Below are 22,920 nucleotides of genomic sequence, written 5' to 3' on the forward strand. Positions count from 1 at the left end.
AGCCATGTACCATATATCTGAACTGTAAACACAGCTTACAGTGTAGAAGTCTTTTAATAAGTTGATAGTGCCCTCCACTGGACTGCAGTAAAACAGTACTAGCAGATGATAGGAGATTTTATTTGGCTAAAAACATTGATGGAATAAAATAAATAAAATATAGGAAAAATAACAATGCTTTAAGCTTGACTGAATATAAAAATTGAAATGTAAAAATATGTTTTTTTTTAAAGTCTGACAATATCAGCAACAAGCAATGTTAAAATAAAGTCACAAGCATATTTTCAGAAAATTGTAAAACTTTCTATGGCACATTTCAGATAACTGTATTATAAAAAAAAAATATTTGCACACAGTTCCAAAAGCATACATAACTGATTCATGTTTGAAAACTACCACATCATGGATAATTGCAAATATTGCATTCAATAATCCCCACAACTTTAACTCCAGAGATGCTCATTGCTGAACTGTAACAGTGCAGGGTAAGGGTCTGGATATGATTAAATTCTGTACAATATTACATTAAATATAGCATTTTATTTCATTTAAAATAGTTACATAATATTCATGTTTTATATCTTAAGCAGAAAAGTATTTATCGGAAGAGTAAGGTTTTAATACCTTATTGTCTTTTTATGCTGGGGGATGCCTAGAACTGTTTAATATGTGTTTAATATGTGTTTAATATGTGATTATTCTACACTTTTATTTACTTTTAACTTTTTATAGGAGCAGCATGGCTGCTCTTGGATCCTCTCTGGTTCATTAATTTCAGTTTCCAATTTTTCCATTTCCACTGCCCTTTATTTTTGTTGGTGTTGAGTCTAATTTTATATGTATAAAAAAGGGCTACACCCCAGGATTGAACACTTTTTGTCAAGAAGTTCAGTTTACCTATCAGATATGCTCTTAGCTGTGGCTTCATCAAGATTATACAAAAGGATAATTATTTTTGATAGTTGTTATAGAAGCAGACAAAATATTGAAAGATTTGACCACGGTTACAGTATCTCTCTGTCTGCTTTGTTTCATGAGATATGATGTTATTTTTTATTATTTTGAAACTGAAAGCTTTAAATATGGTGGACCTAAACTGTTAACAGTGGTGCTAAAAATGTCATTAAATGAACTTAACAATACTATTTGGATAAGGGCAACAAAGAAAATACTGCCAATAGGGAGCAACAGTTCCCAGTTCATGTAAGGTCGTGTGTCAACAGAAGGAAGAAAGCACAGATGCACCTACTCAATAAATCCTCAACTTTCATTTGAAATCAATGAGTAATCTGAACCTCCTTCCTGTGTTCAGAATAGTGAAATGTGTTCAGAAATGCGAACTGCTTCCCACGTACTTTACGTCAGGTGGAAGATGGGTGTGCTTCTAAACTCTGTCCTTTGCTGGTTTTCTAATTACAGGCAGGTATTCGCTTCAAAGGCGGCAAAGGGTTTTAATGAGACATTTTGAAGGCCTATTTTGCGATAAAGCAATGCATAATGTAGCACACGTGATGCCTGTATTTGCAGGTCATGTGAGTGCAGAAGAACAATTGAACATGCAGTGCTATCTTAAGATCAGCAGTAAAAGAGCTAACAAAGAAGTGGCTTACTTTAGAAAGTTTCAATTTTTTATCAGTGTGAAAAAGAATCCTAACACAAAAGCTAATAATTCTTAGCTTATGTGTATACTACTGTTGGTAGTTTTGACATAGAGTATACACTAGGCTTAAATGCAAATATGCCAAAGGATTATTAGTAACACAATCATGTTCATTTTCTTTTCACAACATTTCAGACAAAAACTGCTTAACACTGAGACTACATTGATGCATTTTTTCATACTACTGCTGCAACTATGTCAAATATGAACACCAACAGTAACTGTTATTGTCATTAGTGCTACCATATTAAGAAATACTGTTTTGCATTATCCCAATAATCACACTAACTAATGCAAAAGAATGAATACAGCTATACACTAAAGACCACAGATATGCTTATCAAATAAATACCCTCTACACATTAGTGGAGGGTAAATACAATAAGTCTTCATCACAAGAGCACTGGGGCCAATATATTTCACAGGCTTGACTGATGTCATAACATTTGATTCCACAGTTACATTCTTTTAACAGATCTTCCTTCATGCAAGTTGTACTTCTTGGTATTTTTTCCCTCGTGAAGTGCACTTATTCTTTTTGTACCTGCCAAAAAAGCACCAAAAATGTCATTACCAGTAGTATAGAATGATACTGTAATATACAAGTATTTTGGGCAAAATATCTTGTGTTAGAAATGAAATGAACAGGTTCATATCAAACAAAACCTATGCCACAATCTTGCAAAGCCTACTCCTCATCTTGCTGAATCCTGTTAAAGCTGTCCTAGCCAGCCAGTTCAGATAAGACAAGGCAGAGACAGAAATGTTTTAACTGAAAGGAGCAGAGAGTAAACAAGGTAAACCAAAGCACAGTGGCTCATTAGGCCAGAGCTCATCCTCGCCACCATAACATTAAACAAACTGAGAGCATTCCACCCCTCACCAGATAGGATGCTGGTCCATCACAGTGATCACCGCACAGCTACAGTATGCTGGTCCCCACTTATACAGCTGGGTGGACTGGAGCAGGTGGGGTAAAATACTGTACCTCACCCCAGGTACAACAGCTGTGTCTGCAGCAGGGACTCGAGCCCATAACCGCTCAGTCATGAGTCCAGAGGCTTTCCTACTACTGTACTGTATTCTGTACCCTAACGCAAAGCATGTGGGTACATATATGTTAAACAGAAAATTAAAAACAGTAAAAGCCTGCTGGTTCATGTTGTAGTACTTGGAAATCAGTGTTACACATGCAAAATACATTCTTTCATGAATAAAGTTAATTTGTTTTGTTATTATTATTTCAGTTCACAAAACAGAAAGGACGGTTTACAACTAAAACTTCTGTAATTCTTGAGGAATGGCTGCAGTTAAAGAACATTATGGGAAAAGTAATTTTTTTCATACCACTTGTAGAAGAAGTATAATGTTCCTGCTAAAGCGATGAGCAGCAACCCCACGCACACCACGGTGAGAAGGATGTATTCCTTATTCAACGGCTTGCTCACAAGCTCAATGTGAGCACATCTAGACCCAGTGAAGCCCTTCTCACACCTGAGAAATACATGAACAAAGGGAATAGATTTAAAAAAAAATTCGGCTATGGAGCCTTCTTTTAAATGTATTTAGTATTATATACTGTATACAACACATACTATAATCACTGATGGTGTGTGAAGTATTTTAAGGTATTCAGTCAAGTGCAACATTTACTTAGATTTCCATCTCATAATAAAACTCAGTTACATTCGTACAGTAAGTACAGTAACTAAAGTACCCTTTCCAGTGATGAATCTGGTTATTTATGACCAAAATAAGGGATTTAATAATTTTAAGGGATCAATCTGTTGCCGAAATCAATGTATGTAAATGAAACGATGGGCAACATGGTACAGTGGCTATCAAAATGATTTCTTCTCCTTGGACTTTTCCACATTTTACTTTGTTTAAATATAGAATCACAATGTACAGTACAGTATCTGTGAGGGATTTTTGCCATTGACTGACATAAAACACTCTATAATGTCAAAGTGAAAACTAAATTCTAGAGATCCCCCTAAATAAATTATAAATATAAAAAAGAAAATAAGTGATTGAATAAGTATTTTGCTGTGACACACACCTAAACAGGCTCTGGTGCAAACAAAATGCCTTTAGAAGTCACATAATTTGTTATTAAATGGAGTCCACTTGTGTGCAATTAGGTGGTTCATATGAGGTCTGGATAAATATGCCTTTATCTGTGGGAGGTCTCGCAGTTGATTGCTCCCAACAAAACCTACATCACGAAGACAAAGAAAGTTTCAAAGTAATCTGGGACAGGGTTATTAAAAAGCACCAATTACGGGAAGGGTACAGTACTAGAAAATCTCTAAGGCATTTCATATCCCTCAAAGCACAGTAAAGTCTGTTATAAACAAATGTAGAAAATATGGCACAACTGTAAAACTGTGAAGAACAGGGTGTCCTCAAAAACTGAGTTAACAGGCAAGAAGTGCACTAGTCAGGGGGGCCATCGAAAGGTCTCTAAAGAAATTACAGTCATTCATAGCTGAGATGCGAGAAACTGTGCATATGACAATTGCCTGGATGCCTCACAAATTTGGGCTTAATGGGAGAGTGACAAAAAGCTCACATTAAATCTCAACTACACTTTACCAGAAGGCATGTGGAACTCTGAGACAAAGTGGAAGAAGATACTATGGTCTGACTAGACCCGAATTGACTAATGTTTTTGGGCTCATTGTTGCTATGTTTGGTGCAAGCATAACAGTGAACATCATCCTGAGAACACTATCCTTACTGTGAAGCATGGTGGTGGCAGTATCATGCTATGGGGAAGCTTTACTGCATCAGGGTCTTGAAGACTTTTGAAGATAGAAGGAAATAGGATGCAGCAAAGTACAGAGAAATATTTTGGCTCACTTTTTCAATTCTATGCTAAAATCTTATAATTACCACTGAATTAAGAATGGCTAAATAGCAAGACATTAACTCCATCTCTGTTCCCACAGTTCCAATCTTACCAAACTAATCCTAGTACAGTTGCTGGAGCCATGACTGAAGTTAAAGAAGGAAAGCCAACATCCATCAAGGCTCACAGTTCAGTGCCACAGTGCCTGAATGCCAGTATTCATCTCACCTGCAGTGGTGTTCATTTAGGTCCACCAAAAAAATGCATTCTCCGTGAAAGCAGTACTTGTCCATGTCTGCATCACATTTTTGTATTTTCACTTGTGCTATTTGTGGGGTCTCATAAGACTGTGCCACAGAAACTGGGGAGAAATTGAAATAGAATATTGTGAAAAAAAGGGTAATTTACAACCTCTAGCTCAGCAGATTAGAAGCCAGTGAATGACACAACACTTTCTGGCTATACTGCAAGGGCTCACAAAAATGATTCAGCTCTGCAAGGCAATTTACAAATTACTATTTTCATTTCATTGTGATATTATCATTATGAAATAATTTCATTTTTATCCTAAACCTTTTTATTATTTTTACTAATTGCACAAACATTATTGTGCAGGCTTTTCATTCTTTGAATCTCACTTGTTGCCCTATACATTATGTTTTTACTTTGTATCAAACTTTTAGTACATATAATCAAACCATACACTATATGGCAACAGATGCCTATCCTGGGATAGGTGTAGACAAGGATACAAGGTTTTACAGTCACACTTACATAACAAGAGAAACTGGAAACTGCTGGGAACTGCATAGAACAAAGACTTTTAATGTCTATCTGTCTTTCTGTGTGAAACTGACACTGTAAAATGAACACTACTGAGACTGTAAAGGTTTGTTTTCCATATTATCTTTGCTGCTCTGTTCATTGGTGAGTGACTTATTTTATGGCACCTCAACTCTTCCCTCCCTTCCACAATTATAAATGATGTGTAAAATGTTTTCTGTGAAAGTAGAGTCTTTACATAATGGATGAATGTTACCATTTTCTAGAGGATCTGGAGTATAGAGCATTGATTACAAGCACAGTCCTTACTGATTCAGAAAATGGTAAAATGTGTATATGCTTAGAAATTGAGAAAAATGCACGTATTGTTACCTAATGTAGAACACTCCACCTGTCCAGGGCCGCACAATGGAGATGGAGTCGTACTTTGGACATGTTGCAGGAGTTGCAGACCTAGTAGCAGGGAACAGGCAATGTTATTTGAAAGATGAACATAGATAAAATATTTGAATGTGCATAGAAACCAAAATACACTGGATGCCTCTGAATGGTTTTCTTCAGTACTTGGATGAATGGGCATTTTATGCTGATAGGCATTGCCAAAGCACACAATCACTCACATTTGTTTTCCATCAATGCTAAGATAATGCTAGTTTCTAAAATTTAAGATTTTGTAAGTATTTATTAGTGTGGAATTTTGTGTTTCTTCCCAATACAGATGCAAACATAAACAATTTTTAAACCATATCTTAATGGACCTAATGGTTGATACTTTGCTTATTTCATCCCTTGTAATTTACCTTTGATAATGGTTCCAGCCAAATAGATTATAATAATAAATCATAGAACATTTCTTCTTAAGCACCTGACACACCCTAGTATTATTTGGGACTCTGACGCTGTCCCAATATGAGGGTTATGTAGCATGCTCACTGAGCATAAAATAAAATCTTATTCTTAAAACTATGCAATATTGCAAAATACTGTTACTGCAGCAGATTGGTGGTACTGGTGATTAGTGAATAGAAGACAGCTGAGGATGAATACTTTCACACACCTATTGCTAATAGGCAAAAATCATCTAGTGAATAACAGCAATTTGACTCTTGGCAAGGTCGAATAAAATTCAATCAAAGTTGAACCTGTATCTCCAGTATAGTAAACTATAGCAGTTCCTGCCAGATTCCCCCACCCACTGAGAAAAAAATCAACAGCCTCACACCATACAGTATAAAGAGCATGGTAAGAGTCATTTACACTCTTGGAATAACAACCAATAACAGTTCAGAGGTGATTCACGATTCACTCTTTGATCTATTAAAATATGCAGAAGACTTAGGCTAAATGTGCTAACAGCAGTTAATCAAGAAAAATCCATAGCAAAGATTGGAGTGTTCTCTTTATTTATCACCACACTGTAACATTGCACACCAACAAACGTCTCTTTGTAAATAATATTTTTACATATAGTAGCTAGCCTAAAACCATCATGTTATGACACCTGCAGGAATTGAACTGTTATTGCTCTGAAAAAAATTACGAAACAGCTCCAGCAGTTAAAAAAAAAGATTATGTCAACCCACTGAGACATGCTCTTGCCAGATTCTTCAATTTACATAGTGCAGTAAATAGTTTTGATAGGTGTGTAGTCTTGGACTGAACCTTTTTGTTTAGCGCACCATTAAATGCAAAACTGGGATAATTATGGAAAACATCTGGAGCACAAAGGCAACTAAGGTCAGATATGCGAAATGAAACATAAAGGCGTGCATTTTTGGTTCAGGCTGTCCTCTACCTAAGGATCAACTACTGTATAAAGAATTTTTAAATAGGCTGTAAATACTTTGTACATAATTGAAAAAGCAAGTTGGGACACAGCACACACACCCTGGAACTCAGTATTAGAAAAAAATATGCTTAATCAGAAATTCTGTAGTTCTCTCATATTACACATCCTTCATGTTATTATAGAAGTATGCTCAAAGAGATAAAAATAATTCCAAAGCCTGAACATGTCAGTATTGAAAAAAAAAAGGCTTTTTTTATTTTATTGCTGAACTTACTTTCTGATACCACTGCTTCCCACTGTGATGGACTTGAATGCACAAAGTCTAAGTGGAATATTGAAGCTTCATGAATTAGTATTAGAAAAATTACCATACTAATCAAATGCCCTCAGTAACAGAAGCAAACAAGAAGAAACTAAAATTAATGATAGTGTAAAATAATATTTTTCATTGGATCATACCAGTTTTTACACAGTAACATAAGGATATATAGATATAATGTGTTTTTCATATTATAATACATTTGATCAATATATACATATCTTCAATATATATGTATATATGTCTTCAACTTGAGCTCCTAAAGCAAACTCTAATTAAAAAATCATATTATTTCCATTCTCTTATGAATTCTAAAATGAAATACTGTACATGTACCCTACCTTCTATTTTTAAGATCTTAGAAGGGTTAATAATGAGTATAATTTAAATGCTTAAAGAAATTCCAAGGTACATAAAACTGACAAACCAGTTTGTAACACTATTATTCTCTCAGATTAAACTTATTTTTAAAATATCTCATAATGATAATTCATCATATGTGGTTAAAAATGCATTTCAGTGGCATTGAGGATTAAGAAGGATTACAAACATGTTTATACACCCAAAAAGGAGTTTTTAAATTCAAGGGAAAACATGCCTCTGGAATAAATGTGCACAAAACAAACACACAAAAAAACAATATTTGATCAATTTCCAAAGCAACAAAAACGTTGACCAGTTATTTCCTGTTTTGCAAGGTTTTTTCTTGGAAGGTCTTACTTTCCATTCTGATTGTACTCATTTAAAGGTGTTGAAATACATATTGTAGAAAAGATGTGAGTGATTGTGTGGGAACCTGAATGAGTTTATTTCTGAAACACTAAATATTGAGGCATACTAAATGCCTAATTCACAAGTGACAGTATGGATTATAAACTGTCCCACTGTCACAGTGTCAGCCCCATAGGCAAATGCATTATTACCTAAAAGAACAATTTAATAACTAGCAATACTGTAAACACTAACTGACCTTGAATGGGGAACACTGTGCTTTGTGTGAATAAAATGTGTGGCAATTTGGGAAATATGTTTTGTAACCTAGGAGAAAAAGGATGTTCTAGAGAGCATTCTGAGAGACAAAAAGAATCAGACTACACCTTATGTTGAATTTGAAAAACAGGGCGTGAGGGGATGGCTCATTAGTATCTCTATGAAAATGTGAAGATCAGCATTAGTACAGAGGCCAAGCCATGACCAAAGGAGATCTAGATGAGACCCCTGTTAATTATTAAAGCTATGAGAGGTAACATTAACCCTCCCATACTGGCAAGCAGTACTATCATTTTGGTAGAGTTAAATAACTCTGGTTTGTACAGTATGTTCTCTCCATATTTGTGTTGTGTATTGGTTCCTTCCAAGTGCTCTAGTTTCCTTCACAGTCCAAAAACATATTGGTAGGTTATTTGGCTTCCGGGAAAATTGGCCCTGGTGTGTGCGCGTGTGTGTTTGTGTATCTACCCTGTGATGGACTGGCTTCCCATCCACGGTGTACCCTGCCTCGCACCTACTGCTTGCCAGGAAGGGTTCTGGCTCCTCTGCGACCCTGTATTGGAAGAAGTGGTTAGAAAATGGATGGATAAATAAAATAATCGATTTCCACTGGCATCTGTCCCAGCCCCTTTTTTCCAATAAAAACTGAGTGCTACCTGATTTTTTTTTTGTGAGACACCATGCAAGTAACCAGTCAAGTAACTTTCAGAATTTAGAGGAATCACAAAGTGGTTAGTAATGTTACTCCCCAGCACAGTACATGTGTCCAGAGGAAGGACATCAGTGAGGTGTCCTGCTTTAAAAACCTTTACTTTCTCACAGAAGCTTCAGAGAATAATGTTTTAAAAAAGTATTTTATGCATACTTTTCCACAGCAAGATGAGCAAATGTCATGTTAGCACATGTCAATTTGGAGTTATTTTGAAATCACTTGCCTCCATTTTTTTAACCACAAGTTAATCTAAAAGTTACATCCTTGTTCAGTGTCGATTTATTGGAAGATTATTTAATTTTTTCTTAATGTGAGAAATATTGGTAGCAGTATTGCTATACTGCAGAATTTTAAGTTCCAAAGTATATTTTCTTTAAGATAACAGTCTGTAATTTTATCTTGTACAGTATGTCACATCATATACAGTATCTGTAAATATTCTAATTCGAATATACTGTATTTGCTGGTGTGTTTGATTTTAGTACTCAATTGTAACCTAAAGATGAATTTTAATTGTTCAATTTCATGTTGGAAACAAGAGGGGAGCTTCAGATGTGTACAGAGGAATGAGTAAAGGGTAACTCCATGCTGGAAAGCTGAAGGAAAGAAAAAACATGTTTTGTCTGTTAAGCCTTCTTCACACCAGAAGAAGACTTAACCTCCAAAACAATGTTTTCAATTTTTTTCTGCTTTGCAGCATAAAATTAGCCTTTACTTGTATCTTGGATCCAAGCACTGTATTATCTAAAAATCTGTTGAAGTCAATATGAAAAAGAGGTGGTAACAATTGTACGTGCAAATAAGATTGTGGGAGGTTGGAGATTACTCTATGTAAACATCCTGTGTTCTGTATAATTTTACATCCCCTGCATATGCCTCAGACTTTGTATTGGCCAACAAACTACCTAGTTAAACTGTAATTGGGAAGCTATCTGTGTTAATTGACCTGCATTCCAAATAATAAATGGCATTTCCTAAGAACAATGCATGACTAACCTCAAACTATTTCCTAAGTGTATCTTTTCTTTGTGGTTTTTCTTATACTGAAAGCTCCGATTCAGCTTCAGATGCAAACATATGTAGAAGGATGATGAGGGCTTTGCTTTGCTAATACCTTTTCACTGCTTCTGATTCAGAGCCTGTAATCATTCACAAATGTATATCATGACGGAAATGAGTTTCCCAGTTGAGGTTAGTTTAGCTATTTTTTTACATTCTTTGCATGTTTCATAGCTTCGGGCATAAAAGACGTACCATGGTTTATGAAATACAGCTTGTGATAGTAAAAGTAAACTATACTACAGAAGCCACTGGTCAGCTCATTGCATAACCAGGATGAACAACCCTGCCATACATACAATAACTCACATCATACGTGTTGTACCATGTAAGGCTGATTGCTATGTTAATTGTTGACAGGATTTAACTCTTCAAAACCACTAATTCTTGCTATAATGGTAAACATTTCCTAATGAGACATGAATTCTCAAATCATTTTACCTTAAGTCAGTGTCTGTGAATGTTTTAAACTACCTCACTGCAAGCCAACATTTACTCTTTACATTTTAAAACTATATATGCATCCCCCAATCAACTGTTTAAATTTTTTAGGTTATTGGTTGTGATCTTATATTGAATTAATTGTGTTGCAGTTACTTTGGTGCCAGTAAGTTAGCTGGTGATAGGAGACAATATTTAACAAGGATCCAGAAAATGCTGAGAGATGTAAAAAATGACTGGTAAATCCAGCAGCCTAACACCTAAAGTTCTCTGCCCTCAATCCAAGTCCTATTTGTTTTTATTACAGTGCTCAATAAACTCAGTCTCACTAGTCTGGTTAGATCCTAATGAATGCAATAGAGGGTAGAATGTATTAGAGGTTATTTGGTGTAAGTTGCCTAATCGTGAGAACTGAAGCCTGACCATAAACCCAAGGCTAACCAACCATCCCTCACCCCTCCTCAAGAGTAGGGAGCTGCTGCAAGTGTCCCAGGGAAGTCCAGAAGGCAAGATATGTTTATAGTGTACATGCTGTACATATAAAAGAAGTGGGTGAGATTAGGTCCTATGAAGAAATATACATTAGAGTTGTGTTGGTGTGATCCTAGGGTTCTTATTAACAATAGGATTTTAATTGCCTAATTGGAACAGTTATTTGGTTAGAAGAATATTTCATGATTGTCTAGATTTTGTTCAGTTTAATTGAAAAGCACCTAGATTTTAGTCCGTTATTAATTGAGAAGCCCCTGTAAAACCTACAAGAATTCTTATATGTCTGTGGTTGCTGTGCGTGTATAGAATTTGTTTAGTTGAGAGCAATATTTGACAGTATGTGGAATCTGGACAGGCTGATGTATAGAGAAAATTTAAAGGGGTCAGGATTCCAAAACGCACACAAACCAGATTTGTTGAAGAAGAAAGGTTGGGAGAGTTATTTGAACTGTAAGAAGATTGTAACAGGAGCAGCGAATATCCCATGAGCACTAATAATTTCACAGTTAAATGATAGTGTCATGGTGTTGTTCCATAATTATTTATAGAACAGCCCTCTTCTACTGCTGTTTTCTTCATATTGCAGGACACTGATGCCATGGTCCCTTGCACACTTTCTGTCTGTCATCAATATAACAATTAAAAGACTTGGAAAAATAAAGCTCATTGATTACTTAGTCAATGAGCATTTGTGAGCATTTATTAATGTGATTGCAAAATGACATTATGAAAATGTTCAAAAACCATGTCAAAATATAATGGAAAGAAAACATATCTCAAGACAAAGCAAACTGGACAATGAATTTCTTAAATTAAAAAAAAAGAATTTGATTCATGTGATTGTTTGCAAAACCGATGCCCTGAGTTTCAAATCAGTGCCTATAAACCACATTTGTTACTAGTGGTTGCACTGAAATTTCAAAATATGTGTTCTGCAGAATACCTCTGTTTATTATTCTGAAAGGTCAATGGTAAAAAAAAAAACTGCAGTACAAATATGCAGTGCATATTTACAGTATATGCAGGCTATGCAGTGCAGTTAGAAAATACTTTCATTTCACAAATATTTGTGTGTAAACATTATGTGATTCTGCCTTATTTATTAATGAAACATCTGGTAATCTTGATATTTTTGCTATTTCAATTTGATGTCCAAAGAAAAAAGTACTAATTTCAAAACCATAAGAAGAAAAATGGTTTGGGAAGACAAATTGAACAACTAAATTTTGAGGTCTTGAGATGGCCATCACTAGCCTACCTGGCCAGAGTGATATCATTCTGAATGGGCTGGCCATCAAAAGCTACAGGACTTTTCTGTTTTCATTTAACCTGTTTATCCAGTTTAGGGTCACAAAGGAGCCAGAGCCTTGGCAAGCAGGACAGGAGACTGCCTGGAAAGAATGCCAGTCCGTTGCAGGGCACATACTGACACAAACACACCCAGTAACACAGGGCCAGTTTTCCCAGAAGGCAGTTACCCTACCAGTATGTCTTAGGATTGTGAGAGGAAACCAGAGAACCTGGAGGAAACCTACATGATCACGGAAAGAACATACAAACCCCATGCAGATAGCACTCCAGGAACTGAACCCAGAGCCCCAGCGCTGTAAGGCAGCAATGCTGTCATGGATCTCACTTATCAGACACAACCCAGGCTACTTCCCACAAATGCCGATGCACTAATCAGACACGAGCCCATGCTACTTCTCACAAACGCCGACACACAGCCTAAATACCCAACCAAGAGCCTCGTCCTGCACCTAGACTCCTGACAATCGCTACTTAAATGGTACTCACCTGCAGTCCCGTGCTCAGTATTGAGTTAACCCTCACTGAGCTACCTTCTCCTCGATTTGTACGTCTGTGAAATCCTTGTCCTCTGCAACCGGCTTTTTGACCCATGCTTGACCTCGACCATGAATATTGACTATGCGTTTTGGATAAGTAAACCCAGCTCCACTCAATAAAACCTCTGTTTCCTCTGCTCAATCTTACCTTGGATCCTACCACCTTTTCACAATCAGCTATTGCTAACAAAATACTGAGCCCAAGATTCCACCAACCTACATAGACCTGCAGCAAGCTTTTAGTAAACAAGAGGCACTTTCTCTTCCTCCACACCACTCCTACGATTGTGCCATAGACTTGTTACTGGGAACTTTACCTCCTAAAAGACGCATATATCCACTCTCCAGAACAGAATCCGAAGCCTTAGAACAATACATCCAGGACTCATTAAAATCTGGTTTTATACGCCCCTCCACCTCTCCTGCTTCCACCGTTTTTTTTGTTGTTGAAAAAAAGGACGGGATCCTGAGACCCTGTATTGATAACCGGGGTCTCAATGAACTTACAATCAAGAATCGCTACCCACTGCCTTTAATACCGGTAGCTTTGGAATCAGTCAGGGGCGCCACCATTTTTACAAAATTAGATCTCCATGGCGCAGATAATGTAATCTGCATCCAGGAGGGGGACGAGTGGAAAACGGCATTTATGACCACCCATGGCAACTACGAGTATCTGGTAATGCCCTTTGGTCTGGCCAATGCCCCTGTGGTTTTTCAAACCTTAATTAATGACATATTCAGAGACATCATTCAGAAGTACATTCTAGCTTATCTTGATGATATCCTCATATTCTTTCATAACCTCTCGGATCATGTCACTCACGTCCGAGAAGTATTGTCCTGCCTTATTATATGCCACATTGGAGAAATGCATTTTTCATGCATCTAAAGTGCAATTTCTAGGATACTTCCTTTCACCACTTGGTGTTGAAATGGATTCTGCTAAGGTTACTTCCATCAGGGACTGGCCAACCCCCAAGACTCTCAAACAGGACCAGCGCTTCTCAGGTTTTACTAATTTCTACCACTGTTTCATCCATAACTTCAGGTCTGTCGTCACACCCATCACCATTCTGACTCGTAAAGGCCCTAATCAGGGCAAATGGAACCCCAAGGCTGACAAAGCTTTCCTCCGGAAGTAGACGCTTCCGGCCATGGTGTAGGCACCGTCCTGTCACAACGTCTTGGGTACAAAGGGGACACTCCATCCCTGCGCATTTTTCTCCAGAAGGTTGTCACCAGCCGAGGTGAATTATGACATAGGGAATCGTCATCAAACTCGCTCTTGAAGAGTGGAGACACTGGCTGTAGGGGGCCCAACACCCCTTCACCATCCTCACAGATCATAAAAATCTAGTTTACATCCAGTTTGCGAAATGGCTAAACCCTCGCCAGGCCTGGTAGTCATTATTCTTTTCTAGATTCTGCTTTTTAATCTCATACTCTCCCGGATCCAAGAATGTTAAGGCCGACACCCTCTACTGCCTCCATGACCCCCATGAGCTAGAAAACATCCCGACAAGATTCTCGCAGCAATCAGGTGGGATATTGAAGACCAAGTTAGACGTGCCCTGATTGGTAAAACGGTCCCTCCCCAATGCCCTCCGGACCAACTCATTGTACCAAACAACATCCACTCAGCAGTCCTTCAGTGGGGTCATGACTCTCGCTTTGCCAGCCATCCTGGCTCTAAACACACGCTGGAACTAGTCTCCAGGGACATTTGGTGGTCGTCCATAAAACCTGATGTTGCCTGCTTGCTCCATATGTGCCAGGATCAAATCTCATTGTAACAAGAAGGCGAGGCTCCTGCAACATCTTCCCGTTCCCAAACGACCTTGGTCAAATGTTTCTGTTGATTTTCTCATTGATCTCCCCAAGAGCCTAGGAAAAACCGCTATAATGGTCATTGTGGATTGCTTCTCCAAGGCAGCTCACCTTGTTCCACTCCCCACCCTGCCATCCGACCGGAACATGGCAGACCTGTTTGTCCTCCACGTCTTCAGACTTCATGGCATCCCGAAAGACGTGGTCTCGGACTGAGGCCCTCAGTTTATATGTACATTTTGGAGGGCCTTTCCCTCACCTCAGGCTATCACCCAGAGGCCAGTGGCCAGACAGAGAGAATCAACCAAGACAATTGAAGTTCCTGAGGTCTTACATCTCTGCAACCCAAGACAACTGGGTTCCTTTGCTCCCTTGGGCCGAGTCTGCACACAAATCCCTGATCACCCCCTCTACAGGTATGTCCCCCTTCCATTGCTCCTTAGGATACCAACCCCCATTGATCCCGGATCCCCCCCTGGATTCTGAGGTCCCATCTGCCCAAGGGTACATCACCTCACTCTGGAAACTGTGGAAAACCACCAGACTCGCGCTACAGAAATTCTGGCATTTTTACCCTCTTCAGAAGCCTTCTTACTTTATCTCTTTGAGGGTTTGAAGGATTTTCTACAGGTAATAATCCCAAGTATTTAAGAGAGGCTTAAACAATCCTTATTGTTTAAGAGAGGCTAGTGAAAGTGTTATGAGGGGCTACTATATTACTTTTGCATCTAATCTGAATAAGAATGAAATGCAGAATGCAGACTGCTCAGTTAAAAACTACCCTTCTTCATATGCGAACAAAACAAAATCCTAAATTTCTACAGAGCAAAGCTAGACATGAGGCAACTCAGAAAAGCTAGAATAAAAACTATTAAAAAGTGTTAGAACAGAATGCTAAATACCAGGCAAAACACACAGAATGCCCTAGTTAAACTGGGACTAAAACAAAGGCAATAATAATGTTGTACTCTGTAAGCCTTGAAATGTTAGTGGCTTCTGAGACTTTTGATCATATCTATGTAGAATTCATAAGGTGGTACAGACTTGAGCATAATCAAGAAATTCTACAATTTGCAAAAATGTCCTTTCTTAACTATCAAACAGGTTGAACGTCTAGATGCTTTAACTTTGAAGAAGTCAAAGGAAGCTGTGCAATCAATTCAGAACTGAAAATCTCCTGCATTGACAGAATTCCCATTTCACTCTCACCAATGCACCTAGAACAAATCAATTCCATCATAACAGTTTTATTTTATCACATTTTAAGAATTATCATTGGACCTTTCAGTAAAGAGTGCTTGAGACATGGGTTAACTCTAGGACATAAATTTCACTTGTCAACTTTTTAGTCCTTTACCTACTGTATCCATCCTGGTCAACAAGAACTGTTCATCTTCATAAGAACATAAGAGTAGATACTGTACAAGTGAGAGGAGGCCTTTTGGCCCATCGAGCCCCCTTTGGCGACTAGCAGCTAATTCATCTACGGGATGTCACCCAGCTACAGTACTGTATTTCTTGAAAAAAAAAAGGCCTCTGGGCATCGGCTTCAGCAAAGTGGCTGAGAGGTTTGTTCCATACTTCCACACCTGATGACCATATTCTTGGTGACATGTTTGATAACAATGGCCTGAGCACATCTGAGGTTCTGAGAGAGATTGTGTTTTTCTCTTTTCTGTATCTCAGACTCTCTTTTGCTCCTTGTGTCTATGAGGTGCTAGGGGATACTCCTTCATCCTCCCATGCTGTGGCTGTTTTAATCAGTTCAACTGCCACCACATGGGGTGTAGCCACACCTGAAGAAGGCTCCACAGCTGAAACATTGTGTTTTCTTTCTTCTCTTTCCTGCATGGAATAAACCTATTACTTGTTCCTTTGCAGCCTATGCATGCTGATGCAGCGACCACCTGAACTACTTCATCACTAAAACACAATATGTCATTTGAGATTTTTTATAGATCAAAACCAGCCATTGAATTTTTTTAATTCGTTTTCGTAGGAAGTAATAAAGACAATCTTATTCCATTTGTAATTTAAAATTACAGCACATAAGAGGACATGCTTTCATTGAGTTATAAAATAAAAACTGGTGTCTACACAAAATATATTATAAAATTTAAAAACTGATTAGAATTTATGATGTTATTTTAACACATTGTGTAACAAATACATATGTATGTGTGAAAATTGTTCACACCATCTCAGTGCGAGATACATTGCCTGTGTGTGGAGATATTTGCATTAACAAGGGAGACAGACATCAAATTTCTTTTAATTCCAGTGTCACGCTCTCTATAAACATCAAAATGCTTTAAGCATATTTATTTTAATTCTCTGAATTCAACTTCACATAAAGTAAAGAAGTATGTTGAGCACAAAAATGAATACCTGTAATATTAACATTACAAACCTCACACCACTAAATGGTTTTAATGATTAACACCAGCACCAATCTTTTTAGCACAGGAAAGAAACATTGTTCTCTGATTTTTTTGAAAATGGTATTAAAAAAAGATTTAGTAAAACTCACCTAAAAAAGACAGAAGCAGAAACGCCTTGTAGTAAGTCATTGCCTTAAGTCAGGAATGGGCTGGATCCTGTTTGTAGAACACACTCCTGAAGTGTGAGCCAGTCCCTTCCCGAGTAGACCAAGCCTGTGGGCAGACAAAGGTATGTGACTAATTCCAATTTCTTTGCAGCTGCTTTTGTAGGTATTTACAACCTGTCAAGCAGGATCTATGGATAAACTGGGCAGAAGGAGGTGATTCCAGGTGCAATGAGTGAGACAAACCTGTTTATTTCCATTTTCCCTGTCACTGTAATAAATATAGTCTGTTATTTTAACGTATTTGCAGTTGCTAAAAATATATTTGGTTGCCAATAAACCAGCTACTAAAAGGGTGTGGTGGATTAAAATATACATTGTTTTAAAAAAGTATTTGCACTGTAAAGAGATTTGTTTCTTTCAACTAAGAATGGAAAGTTACAGACAACTCTTTGTCTTTGTTCTGTTGTAGATTTTCATATTGATAAAAAACCTTCCACTCCTCTCAAGTGCACTTTAGAAAGTCTAATGTTTGTAGAGCCTACTGCATATGATTTACCTGGCATTAAAGGACCCCTAAACACAATCCTTGGCAGAGGTCAGGAGGTACTCAAGGAGCTCAAAGGCAGGAGGTATGGATTTAAAAGAAACGATTTAGATTATTGTTGTTCTGGCTTGCTTTTGTCAAACCCCTTAACAAAAAAAATGTTAAGAGCCCCAGAAGACACTTCTGTCAAACTCTTCTGGCTCATTTTTGAAGCTACATTTTTCTCAATTGGAAATGTAACAAAAGTGAACAGACCAGGTAATTCTGCTGATGATAACTGGAAAAAATAAACTGCACTGTACCGTGTGACTAATGTTGCACTAAAGAGAAAACCTACTGTAAGTAGTCAGTTGTCAGTTTGGCCCACTGCTTACCCCATGTAAGATGTTTCCAGGTGTTTGGGAATCCTCTGCAGCTTCAGTTCAAGAACAACTGTCATGGAAAACACATTAACAGCTGGACAGAACGACACAGAAAGAAATTGTAACATGCTTAGCAGAGCTTTGCTCACCTCATGCCTAAAGTGACTGGAGGTAGACTTAGATCAAATAGTACAAATGCAGATAATGCAAATAAATACCTTCTGTACAAATGTATCACACAGTGTGTATGAGAGATTTTCTTCTTAATCATTATTCGTTTGTTTTTACAAAACAAATAAGGCTTTCTATATTTCTGTTAGATTTTTATAATTTCCTGAAAAACAAGTGAAACAAATAGATTTCTTAAGGATCACAAATATATATTGATTAGTTATCCTTCATATATTTGAAAGAACAATGCTAGATTTTATTAATGAGGTCAACTAGGTTGCTGCTGGAAGAGGTGTTAGTGGGGCCAGCAGGGAGCGCTCACCCTGCAGTCCATGTGGGTCCTAATGCCCCAGTATAGTGACGGGGACACTATACTGTAAACAGGCGCCTTCCTTCGGATGAGACGTAAAACCAAGGTCCTGACTCTCTAATCATTAAAAATCCCAGGGTGTTTCTCGAAAAGAGTAGGGGTGTAACCCCGGCGTCCTGGCCAAATTTCCCATTGGCCCTTACCAATCATGGCCTCCTAATAACCCCCCCTCTATGAATTGGCTTCATTACTCTGCTCTCCTCCCCACTGATAGCTGATGTGTGGTGAGCGTTCTGGCGCACTATGGCTGCCGTCGCATCATCCAGGTGGATGCTGCACATTGGTGGTGGTGGAGGGGAGTCCCCATTACCTGTAAAGCGCTTTGAGTGGAATGTCCAGAAAAGCGCTATATAAGTGTAAGCAATTATTAATTATTATTATTAACTAAATTCTGTCTGCTTTGCATTTCTGAAGTTAATTCCAATAACAGAATGAAAGACAGAAGTAAAAGTAACTATTTTATGTGCTGCTTAAGGCTCTTTCTTACAGAAAAAAAGTATTTCAGTATATCAGTATTTGGTTTTTCAGTTCTAAATGTTTAATAATCAGTGTGAGTTATGCAGGCAGTACTTCCAAGTCATATGTTAGGTACAGTAGATAATGTATTTAATACTGACATGATGAAAAGAACCAACAAAGACTTCCATACATTTGCTGTCTTATGATATGTTCAATGAGTGCTAGTGTCAGTCATAAATAACTCATACTGCTGTACAGTATGCCTTATTAGCATTACTGCCAATAAAACTTTATTGGAAGAACTTATTGCCTGTGCTTTATGCTGTCCACAAAAACTCCAAGGAGAAGAAAAGGTAAGGATGTTAGCCTGGGGTGGGAAATCAATCCGACTGAGTGTTGAATGAAATCTGTTGTGTTGTCAGGTACTGACGTTAGTGAAAACAGAGATAGGGTTCACATGGGACAGGCACTTGCTGTTCTGCTTGGCCCCAAATAATTCCTTTCGCGTATCAGCATGGTAACGCTTTGTTTTTTGTTTTGTTACTCTAAATTGACATCCAGAAAATTCAGGTTTTGTTTGCCTTTCACAGCAGCACCAAAAACACGTAAAGGGAAGTATCACTTATCTTTATCAAATACGTGGAATCTCAATTGCCCGTGATCCGCTTACAGGATAAACATTAACAGCAAGGAATTTTAGTGTTTAAAACGATGACAATAAACATACAACCATAAGTATAAACATATGGTCTAAGTATTAGGTGTGGTGGCTTACTACTGCAGAACCAGATAAGGGTTTCATTAGTGAGTAATTCAGTTCTTTATTTTAACATTCAAATAAAAATGGGGGTGTGCAATTGAATCATAGATTTTATATAAAGTATATACTGACCTCTAGTGGCATGTAGCACAGCTATCAACCAAAACGTGTATATGTCAGTTTAGTTTCAAAAGTGCTTGGTAAAGAATGAGTCTCATATAGTTCTTACTATTCTTCAGACAAATGTGCCAGTGATATGTAAGTTTTGTGAATATGTTCTTGAATTTAATCTTAACATCTTTTTGACATAAAACAGAAATAGAAAAGGGAGAGTTCACAGAACATGATTAAATATTTTAATTTGCAGAGCCCTGTGATGACTAAGATAAGATAAGATAAGATAAGATCTCTTTATTGGCCATATACAATTTCTTGTATTAGGAATTTGTCTTTTTCACATACCCCAGCTTGCTTTCCATGAGACACACAGACACACAGACAGGGAGAGAGAAGCTTGGGGTCAGCGCAGGGTCAGCCATTTATGCGGCTCCCCTGGAGCAGTGGGGGTTAAGGGCCTTGCTCAGGGGCCCAACGGAGTAGGATTCCTCTGAAGCTATATTTTTTTCAATTCTCAATATCTATCCTTTCATTTTCTAGCCACTTGTTTCAATACAGGGTCACAGTTTAATGCTTTCCCTGCAAGCAACAGATGCAAAATTCCCATTATACTTTAATACAGTATATGGTAAATCCATATTTTTCTTTTTATTTTCACCATAGAACTGCTTAAACAGTGAAAATACCAAAAGATATGTCATTACATACAGTGATGTACTATACAGAAAGAAACGTCATTCTTACTTGACATCTAAACAGAGGATTCTAAATGGGCTAATTCATACTGTATAGTGGATGTCTGTCCAGCCTTAATTTCACATTAGTTTTGATTGAAGTGATACATTTTAGAATATGTGTGTGGCCTGAGGAGTAATATTGTAAACGAGAAAGTATTTGTTGTTTTTTGTCTCACTTTTTTTCAATTTACCCACTTACAAATTTTTGCAATAGGCAGTTGTTTCCTTATGTTTCCCAGCAGTGACTCTTGTAACTCCACAAGGTAAAAGAGTTTCCCTGATGATGAAACTCTGATGATGACACGTCAAGCCATTCATATGCTGCATGCTCCAAGCTCTACAGTGCCACTCACAAGAGTGAGGGCTGAGTGGGGGAGAACTGCGTTTCTCACTGAAACCCCCGCAAACCTGTCACAGATGTTGCCTTCTCACCTACACCTAGTTATCCCTGACCAATTAACCCTAACCCAAGCCCTGGTGGCCCTCATCCAATTCTTGACTGCCTCCTGGAGAATCCCAGTCCCAGCTGGAATGTGACAGAAACTGTTCATTGTTGATGTTGTTGTATGGAGAGTGTATAATTGCTGGGAATGTGAGAGCAAAGGCATGTTACTGCATGTTTGTGGTGTGGTCATGACAAGTGAATGTGAGGCACAGGTTTAGGCTGTGCCAGTTCTCCGAAAAGAGGGAAACTGGGGCGCATAGCCAGGAAAGCCTGTTTGCTGGGAATGTAGAAAGCGGATCTTGTGTGAGAGAGAGCTCTGTAACTGTTATAGGGATAAAGTAGGTACTTACAATATTGTGTCCTTCTTCAATACAACAGTGTCTTCCAAATGACCAAATGGTAATAGTGGTTGACCATTGACCATCTTAATTATTTTGTTTCAAATATCACTAGTACTTACGTACATGCAAACTCCAAAAGAAAGAAAAAAAATAGTTACAAATTAAACACTGTGCATTATAATACTAATAGTATAATAGAACATTCAATAGAACATGGAGTTGTTAATTTTGTTTGAGTGAGATTATTCCTACACAATGCAAACATTTATACTGTATATTGTGAACATATATAAAAGATGGAAGACATTCCCAGCTACACCACAGCCTTATATTCTTAAACTTTCTTTCACTCTGGTAAAGGTGTACAGATATTTGGATCTATTCAAGCAAGTTCTACCAAACAAATCAGAAGTAGCTCTGGAGACCTCCAAATCCTCAGTCCATAGTTAGCAAAAGGCAGATGAAGTACAAACTATTCCAGATAGGCACAATGTGATTCTCATTTTCTTCTTTATACCTCAGTGACAGGCAAAAGGGTTCACAGCTTCACTACGAAGACTGCATACTGGGATAACAAAACTTGGAACACTTACTGTACATGCGGTACTACAGAGAACAGCTACTACAGTGTACAATATACAGAACATTGCAGGGGACAGCAGCTGATACATTGAGCTACTGTAATATAGCACCTGCTGATGATTAATGTCCTGTTTTATGAGAACATACTCTCTATGGTCCCATTTGTAAATACAACAAATTTCATAGCCCCATTATGTGTCTTTACTCACGACAGGTGTTTGAATAGCTCAATTATCTTTATAAGCAAAGGAACATGATATATTTGAACAGTGCGCAAGACTTAGAATAAAGTGCTCGATATTATCTATGCAATGGATTTTGAAGTAAGTGTAAATGCAGTTTATCAAAAACTGTGTACAGTATTTGAGGCTGTCTGCCCACAGTCACAGATTAGTCCTTCTTTTTTCAATAAGTGTGTTGAGCAATAGCCCTTGTTGTGTTTTGCAAGGCAGAACATTTCAAGTGCTTGTCTTTTGCTCTGGTTTAACTACTGTGAATGTTATACTTTGCACTTTACTTTCTCATACTAACATGAAGATATTAAAGATCTCATATTTTCTACAGTATAGTATAATGTCTGGCATCCCAAATCTTGGCATATATCTGTTGCTCACAATAGACAAGATGACATGAAAGACATTTCTTTTAAAATGGTAACACTTTTATTAACCTGCTTAGCAGCAACCCCAAATTCAGGCTGAGGTGGTA

General features: G+C 37.7%; 1 protein-coding gene and 1 long non-coding RNA gene across 3 annotated transcripts; one reads left to right on the forward strand and one right to left on the reverse strand.

Moving 5' to 3' along the window:
- Positions 1–237: 237 nt before the first annotated feature.
- LOC148672900 (proepiregulin-like) lies at positions 238–17,463 on the reverse strand. The gene is made up of 5 exons (XM_088628869.1): positions 17,307–17,463; positions 5,670–5,750; positions 4,743–4,875; positions 3,008–3,154; positions 238–2,204 (listed from the first exon to the last, which is right to left on the reverse strand). Exons 1-5 carry the CDS (start codon positions 17,344–17,346, stop codon positions 2,144–2,146), a joined length of 462 nt encoding a protein of 153 aa, XP_088484995.1. The 5' UTR covers positions 17,347–17,463; the 3' UTR covers positions 238–2,143.
- LOC148672901 (uncharacterized) lies at positions 17,385–21,626 on the forward strand. Of its 2 annotated transcripts, none has more exons than XR_015935893.1 (3): positions 17,385–17,446; positions 17,794–17,953; positions 21,084–21,626. It is a non-coding gene; the product is annotated as an uncharacterized LOC148672901 (long non-coding RNA). The 2 variants fall into 2 exon arrangements; XR_015935894.1 differs by lacking the exon at positions 17,385–17,446 and adding an exon at positions 17,463–17,547.
- The last annotated feature ends 1,294 nt before the right edge of the window (positions 21,627–22,920 follow it).

This window comes from Lepisosteus platostomus, chromosome 4, assembly GCF_059453375.1.
Source record: "Lepisosteus platostomus isolate fLepPlt1 chromosome 4, fLepPlt1.hap1, whole genome shotgun sequence".
NCBI classification, from domain to species: Eukaryota; Metazoa; Chordata; class Actinopteri; order Semionotiformes; family Lepisosteidae; genus Lepisosteus; species Lepisosteus platostomus.

What these genes read in the sequence shown, in the direction of transcription:
- LOC148672900 (XM_088628869.1), bottom strand. Translation starts at nt 17,346, where the DNA reads ATGACTTACTACAAGGCGTTTCTGCTTCTGTCTTTTTTAG. An exon ending in TCTGCTTCTGTCTTTTTTAG is followed by an intron (nt 5,751 to 17,306) that starts GTGAGTTTTACT and finishes CCCTGCTACTAG; the next exon opens with GTCTGCAACTCCTGCAACAT. An exon ending in CTAAATGAACACCACTGCAG is followed by an intron (nt 3,155 to 4,742) that starts GTGAGATGAATA and finishes TGTATTTCTCAG; the next exon opens with GTGTGAGAAGGGCTTCACTG.